Source organism: Chrysochloris asiatica, unplaced genomic scaffold, assembly GCF_000296735.1.
Source record: "Chrysochloris asiatica unplaced genomic scaffold, ChrAsi1.0 scaffold00554, whole genome shotgun sequence".
Taxonomy (NCBI): Eukaryota; Metazoa; Chordata; class Mammalia; order Afrosoricida; family Chrysochloridae; genus Chrysochloris; species Chrysochloris asiatica.
In genome coordinates, this window is record NW_006409072.1 from 204,258 (window position 1) to 212,546 (window position 8,289).

General features: G+C 32.6%; 1 protein-coding gene across 1 annotated transcript; it reads right to left on the reverse strand.

Moving 5' to 3' along the window:
- Positions 1 to 363: 363 nt before the first annotated feature.
- On the reverse strand, positions 364 to 1,296 carry LOC102814045 (olfactory receptor 14C36-like). The gene has a single exon (XM_006877671.1). It carries the CDS (start codon positions 1,294 to 1,296, stop codon positions 364 to 366), a length of 933 nt encoding a protein of 310 aa, XP_006877733.1.
- Positions 1,297 to 8,289: the final 6,993 nt, after the last annotated feature.

The following is an 8,289-nucleotide window of genomic DNA, read 5'->3' on the forward strand; positions in this document are numbered from 1 at the left end:
CCATACAGGTGCTTCATTTTTTACTTAGGAAAAAATTTCATATTGTTTTATCACCAGATCACATACACTGTATTACATAAATTATGCAATATTTTAAATGTATTTATGAGTCTTGTTGTAATTATTGCAAACAATTTCAAAATTAATTCTTTATTACTTTGTATCAGGTAGCAGGGAATGTAAATTTTTATATTACAAATCATATCAGCATAAAGATATACAGTTTTATCTTAACCTATAGCAGAGTTACTGTTAATAACAAATCATGTCAGTTCACCAATTTTGGAAATAGATAAGAAAGCTACATTAGGTGTATTCTTAATGTGTCTCATCAAAGAAAAATGTCTTGAAATAATTATCTCATCATTTTGCAGAAGAGAACATTCTACTCATGATTTTCCATATGGCCTCCTTGATCTGCTTGTTCCGAAGACTATAGATAATAGGATTTAATAAGGGAGGGACTATACAGTAGAACACGGGAATGATCATGTCCTGAATTGTAGGTGAATTGGAGGTTGGCTTCATGTACACAGCAGAAGCTGAGCTGACAAAGACAGTCACCACAAGAATGTGTGGAACACATGTGGCAAAAGCCTTTCTTCTCTCTCTGATTGGAAACTTGAGTACAGTAGAAAATATGCGAACATAAGACATGATGATTAAGGAAAAGCAGCCACCTGCAAACACAATTGAAGACACAAAAAGTAAAAGCTCATTCATGAAGGTGTCAGAGCAAGAAAGCTTTAGCAGAACAGGAATGTCACAAAAGAAGTGATGGACAATGTTTGAATGACAGAAGGGAAGCGAGAATGTCATGCTTGTATGGAATCCTGAGTAGACCACACCACTGAATAAGGAGGCCAGAGACAACTGTACACAGACTTGATGTTTCATGATCACAGGGTAGTGGAGGGGATGGCAAATAGCCACATATCGGTCACGAGCCATAATAGTGAGGAAAAGCAGCTCTACAAAAGCAAACAAAACTACAAGGAAGATCTGAGCTGCACATCCAACCATGGAGATTGCCGTACTGTCTAGCAGAAAGATAATACATGCCTGGGGTACAGTGACAGAAATGTAGCACATATCCAAGAAAGACAAATTCCTAAGGAAGAAATACATGGGGGTGTGAAGACTCTGGTCAAGGGTGGTTACTGTGACAATGAGAAGGTTCCCCAGCAGTGTTGCCAAGTAGGTCAGTAGAAATATCAAAGTGTGCAAGACTCTGAGTTCCCATACATCAGAAAATCTTGTAAGCAGAAATTCAGTCACTGTGGTAGAGTTAGGCATCCTTAAGAACTTTGTTGGGACCAGAGAAGTAGAGGTAAAAATCCTAAATATACAGAGAATCAATATGTGAATAAAATTTGCCTAAGAATGTTTCTGATTTTACAATTATCCAAATTTATTCCATCTAATTGATATTAATTATTAGGAAATAATATTAAATTGTCTTGTCTTTTTGTGTTCAAGGTCCATGGTTCAAACCAGCTAGTCACTCTATGGGAGAAAGATGAGACTTTCTGCTCCTGAGAAGGGTTAAAGCCTCAGAAACCCTGTACAGGGTCACTATGAGTCAGAACAAACTCAATGACACTTTAACAACAACCACCTTTTATTCACAATATCTATGTAACTTATTTTCATTGTAGTAGTATATTATATAATCTTATGCTCATGCTTGCATAAATTTCTATCACTTGCTACTGCCTAGTGTACCTGGTATTAATTGAATTAATGTAGATCTCTTCTAGGCATCTTGACCTAGAAGAATTATTCCATAAATGTTAAAACTTTTCATTAGCCAATGACCAGCATACTCTTTGAAGAGAGATTTAAAGCTATTCTTTTCCAGACTTCTCAAAAATCTGCATGCAGTTTAATATTTGCGCACCAGTAGAAGAATTAATTTTGTCTTTCTGTCCACTTTTGGTGCTGATTTCATTTGCAAGATTACCTTCAATAATTCTTTGGTCTGGTAATGACCTTTTAATGGCTACTTTTATCACTTCCTAACAATTATTAACATTCAAAAAATATTTTGGGTTTCATTTTTTAACTTCTCTCACTCTGTTTTTCAAAATTATTTATTAGAATATTGTCGTTTCATGGTGTTTATTTTACATCCTAGAAGTGATATTAATAGATCATATTAATATCTAGTCTTATTTATTGAGATTAGTCTATCTAGCTTATGGAGTCGTGGTATAGTGTTGTGGAACAAGCACTGAAGTACTAAGCAAAGACTCAGTGGTTCAAATCTACCACCCCCTCCTCTAAAACACTATACCGGGTTGCTATGAATCTGAACTGAGTCAGTGGCACTTAAGAATGACAAAAACCACATCCATCTTGCATTATTCACACATCGCTTATTGTTATTCTTCAAAACTCTGAAAACTGAAAAAAGATACACAATTTTAACGAAGAAGATTGGATCATGAAAGATGAAAGACATTATTGATCCATGGAAATGTTAAGTAGAAAAGCTTGCATTCAATTTCAGGCTTTTCTGCATTAAACGATGAATTCTCATACTTTTTTTCACCAGAAATTCTTACCATATTGAATTTCACTGCTTCTCACAACAAATATTTAAAATTACAATAATGAATAATTAATGGTGTTCATAACTCAATTAACTTTCCATATGTTTAGTATCAAGCTTACCATATTTCTTACTGCTCCATACTTATTACTGTACTACAAAAGTATGTTATGACTCTAAGACAGGACAATTTATAACTATCTGTGTTCTATCATATTGAGTAAAATCAAATAATGATGTTGCCTTATTTGTATTCAATGTATTGTATATGCTTTATGAAGCACATGTTAAAAATTGTTAAGATACTTTAGTAGTTTTGAAATAATTCTTACATATTTTTACTCATCTTTCCTCAGTGGACCTGATTTGTCAGTATCTAGATACAAGTTGTAGACTTCATCCTCTTATACATACACTATGTTCTTTATTATATTTTAGCTCAAGTTTTTAATGCATATCCATGAACTCCTTGAAATTACGGTCATGATTAGTTTCTTCTGTTCAAAATATTTATTTTTAAATCTCCAATCCATTAAACTACTAATTTTTTTCTCTGCAGATTTGACTATTTTGTTTTTTAATTTTTCTTTTCATAACAGTATTATATCTATCCATTCCTATTTTACCTTGAAGATAAATAATGTTTCTCTATTCTTCACATATCCATCTCTTTCCAATAGCATCTCCACTTGAAAATCAGTTGAGATATTCCTCAGTTTTCTGTTTTTCAGACCTCTTCAACATTGAAGTATGTACAAAAAATTCTCCACTGGTGATACATCTCTGCTTTGTTGCTAAGTTCCTATACATTCCTAAAGCTACACATTAAATTAAAGATACTTGTGTGAATAAGTTATACTTCCTCAAGTAGCAGTTCAATACTACATTATTATATTACAGCATCTTTAGTTTGGAATTCTCCTTTTTAAAACTCTTATTATCCTTCTTTCCTTTTCCTTTTATTTATTTTTATTATTCCACACCTACATCTATTCTTCCAATTCTTGTCTCTTTTCTCTCCCACACATTGCAAACCTCACTCATGTTTCCCTCTTATCTCATACTGTGATTACAATAAATAGTTGTCATAAATCTACCAAACGTCAAGTTCTGTATCAGATACTAATAAAATATCTTAATTTATCAGATATATCATGTGACATTCTAGTTTCTGACAATGCAGTATTTGAAGTGGTCTTTCAATAAAAAAGACTACACATTATTTAAATTGAATGTGTATCATAGATCTCCAACAGAAACAGAAAATCATTGTAGTCTTTCCAGATGCTCTCTGTGAATAACTTACATGATTTAGTTCTGTTGTTGTTACTATGTTCCTTTGAGTGCATTCTCACTCATCGTGACCCTGTAGAAGGTATCCAGAGTAACTGACTGGTGAATTTGAACAGCCAACCTCGCGATTCAATCCAGTCTTATGCTCAAGTGCTTATCCTACAACACCACACTAGAATTTCAATACTACCTATGAAAATAAAAAGTTTTGTCAAGAAATCTACAAGAATTGCTTTATCATGAATGATTTTTTTTTTTTTTTAATATTTCAAACTGAAGTTCTATGCAAAATTTACAAAACTCCTTAAAATTTCATTTGGAGGCAGTAACTGAAGGGACATGTAATTATTCCTTATATTTTGTTTCCATTTTTACTGTTTGAATTAGCTTACTGTAAAACATTGCTTATCCTGAAGGTATATTTCAACACCTTAGGTATAAAAAAATGAGTAAAATGATGAACTTATGTGAAAATATTATAGGTGAATTGATTGACTGATAGATAGATACAATCTTTAAATGTACCCCAGTAGTTTCTAGAAAGCTTAAGATTGCCCTTAGAATATTCCTGTGTAACTTTTGATACATGATTATTATTTGTGGAAATATGTATTTATTTAATGGCATTATTAAGGTGAGTAATGAGATATTTGGTGATTCTGCTGTTTTGGTGACAGTTCTTTTATTTTTTCCATATAACTTGAACATATTTTGATATTTCAATAATGTGATATATAAAGATGTTGGTTAGGCATATTTTGCAACTGTATGTATTATTGTTTATGGATGAGTAGATAATAGGTTTGAACTCACACACAAATGCTTGAAAATCTTTTCTTGCATGACTGTCAGTATGCGTCATGAAGGATTGTTTTTGTGTTAAATGGCAATCATTCTGTTCCTACTCATTGGAACTCGATGCACAGCAGAGATTAACACTGACTGTTTCTGTGCCATAGTCACAATTGTTATGTTTCAACCCATTGTTGTTGTCACTATGTTCTTTCACCTTTTTGAAGATTTTTCTCTTTAATGACCATCCACTTTACCAACCATGATGTGTTTCTCCAGGGACTAACCTTTCTGACACGCCCAAAGTACAAGAGACAAAGTTGTGCCATGGTCATTTCCAAGATGTATGCAATCATACTTCTTCCAAGAGTAATTTTTTAGTTCTGTTGTACATAGGCTGCTATGAATTGGAACTGAATCAATGGCACCTAATAACAACAACATCCTTTTCAAGAAGAATTGAAGATTCATAGCTTAAAGAATAACTACATTTCCAATGACATTATGTTTTCTCCTGGAATTCATCAACAGTTTTCTTTACTTACTTGAAGCAGTGAGTGGAACTTGCCTTTCCAGACTTCCTTATCTTTACACCTTCAACTTCATATCTACAATGGGAAATTGGTCATGATATGACATCTCATATTCTTGTTTTCATAGTCTCTTCTTCTTGTGACCTATATAAGTATTTATAATATATAGAACCTTGGCTAGCTGCCAGAAGGAAGGGAAGGCTTACCTCTCTAATTGGCCTATGACTTTGAGAATAAAATTTTTCTCATTTTGAAACACTTTTTTCAGGACTTTAAAAAAAAAATCTTCAATAAGCAACTTTATTCTTGTTGGTTTACACTAACTTGTACACTGATAGATTATCAATGCAATTGTATGATTGACTGGTTAAAGAATAGATTTCAGTATTTCCATATAGTGCTATCTAGTTATCCCATTTTCATTCGAAGCTTGTATTTTAAGAATATTTATTAACATTTTTTTCTCACTAATATTGGAACCATAGGATAAGACGTGGACCACAAGGTCGGTTTGAGCTACAAGGTCAGCTGTTCATTCCCACAAGTACTCTTCATAAACTCTATACAGGGTTGCTATGATTTAAACCCACTTGAGGGCACTTAATAGCAACAACAAAGTGCATAATGCACTATACCACCACAACATATAAATGCAAAAAAAAAAAAAAAAAATTCAAGGTTTGAAACCAGAATTAAACATCTTTTTATTTTTTTTTATTTTATGTTCACAATTCTATTTTTGGTCTCTAACTTTAAGTTGCATATTGCATCTTAGTGGGGTTGAAGCTTTACTACCTTCTGCTGAAGTTTTGATTTGCATTCTGACTCTGCAATTTAGCTGTTAAATGTACGTGTGAAAAGACAGTACAACACATTTGAAACTCAGTTTCATTATCCATAAATGTTGAACAAAACTCACAGAATGACTTTTATATTTGTCAAATTCCTTAAATAAAAAGGCATTCAAGATAATACCTGAAGAAAAATAAGTAAATGAAAATTGTACATCACTGAATGTAAATCATATGAATGTGATCTCTACATACTTCCTCTAACTCTCATAGTACCGTTGCTTTAAAAAAAAAAAAATCAGTAGAAAAGGAAAAGGTAAAGAAGCATGCAGCATTTGCTAATGCAATTTCCTAGTAAAGAAATATGAATTAATATACAATATTCAAAACTGCATTTAAAACATTACAAAATTGAGACCATTTATTTACCTGTAGACTTAATGGGCTTACCTGTGCATAATCTTTTTTTGGGGGGTGATTGTAATATTGCAGTGAGGTGCTTTTCTTTGACAGAGTAAGATGAAATGAGTCTTTCCCTTATTTGCAAAGTTTTGAAGGATGTATTTTTTTAGTGTGAGGAGTTGGCAGATGTATTTGTCATTAATATTTTAAATTTATTTATCCACTGATACAATCATTGAATCTCTAATTATATTACAATTAATTCAAACCTTCACAAAATTTTGGATGACTACAGATACTGATCTGGAAGATGAGGAATGACTTAAGAATTAATGATTGCATGCTGTTTCATAGTATGCTAAGAGAAAACCCTATATTTACAGCTGAACTATTAGGATTATGTAGATATTTTACTTTAGGACAGGATTTCATTTGTTCATCATACAGCACCTATATAGTGTAGCACTATATTTACCAAAGTGAAAGAAAATGTAAATAAATACAGTGAAATTATTAATTGGATAGCAATAATTTATATAAATCATGATTTCCACTTTAAGTAAACATACTACACTAGAATTGAAATGTTCAATTATGAATTTAAATCAACATTTTCATATAAAGCAGTGGACAATGTACAGAGCCACACCTACCACTGACTGCATTGCCATCATCAGCTAAATCTGTTGCTGCAGGCTGCTAACCCTGTAATTATATTAACAACAAGCAACCAACGCTATTAAGATTTCTAAGGTTAATATTTTTATGAAGAGGCGATCTCTCGGTGTGTATATATATACTTTTACCTATATTTTCTTTTCTAGTCCTATTGAAAATAAACAAATAAAGTAGTGCAATAGAGAAGTGGGAGTAACTCATGAAGGGAGTAGAAGAAGAGGAAGAACAAAATTAATAATGGCAAAGACTCACTAGTTAATACTAGCTTTTCTTAACCCAGATATGCAAGCCAGGAGAATTGCTAAGTGTCCAATGACATTCCAAGTGTAGGCAATAATCAGTGGACATATTCACTTGAAGTAACTTAGCCAGTGACAGAACTCCTCTGTTTTATAATAAAAGCTTTTATTTTCAGTCTAAAAATTTTTTTTAAAAAAGGTTAGGATACTGATGACGGTAGAGGAAACCCCTGGGAACACTGCCTGGGGCACTCCGTAATAGTGCCCAGTGGTATTTTCCAGGATATAATTGGCTATAGATTGTTTAGAAAAGAGACCCAAGTAATTCCTATGAAAGAACACAACTTCTGTGCATCAAGCAGTATTCATATATTTGAATTTCTCTAAAGAATTGGTAAAAATAAGAGACAATCATTTACAAACAAATAAATTTGCAATTTCTCTAATGCCCTGATTTTTGTGGTGAAATTCTTGTGACTAGTATATACCAAGTAATAGAGGAGTGAACCAGTAAATGGCCTTAACTGAATCCCAAGAAACTGAGCTACCCCTCATCATCTTGGTTTCCCTTTGAGCAATGGAGAGATTTAAATAGTTGGACCATACATATAAAATTTATAATTAATTAAGTAATAAAGTAGCTATTCTGAATTTTTTCAAGGTGTCAACATAAGGAATTAGCCTAGTGATATGGATTACCCCAATGACTTGTGAATTCTGTGATCACCAGCACATTGCTTCATCTCTTGTACCTTAGATTCCTTCTTAGAATCTGACAGAACAGAACCTGTAAAGCATTTGGACTAGTATTTGGTACATGGTCCATACTATGAGATGCTGTCATACCTACTGTTTACAACAACAAGGTATGAGTGAGGCAGTCTGTTATTGTCAGAACACAAGCTCTTACAGGTCATTTTAGTATTCAGTTTTGTATTTACAATTCAACCACATTGTTCTCAGATAAAATATAAAGCTCACATTTCCTTTTGTCTTTTCTCTGCACA

Excerpts from the sequence above, each read along its gene's own strand:
- LOC102814045 (XM_006877671.1), bottom strand. The coding sequence starts at position 1,296 with ATGCCTAACTCTACCACAGTGACTGAATTTCTGCTTACAAGATTTTCT.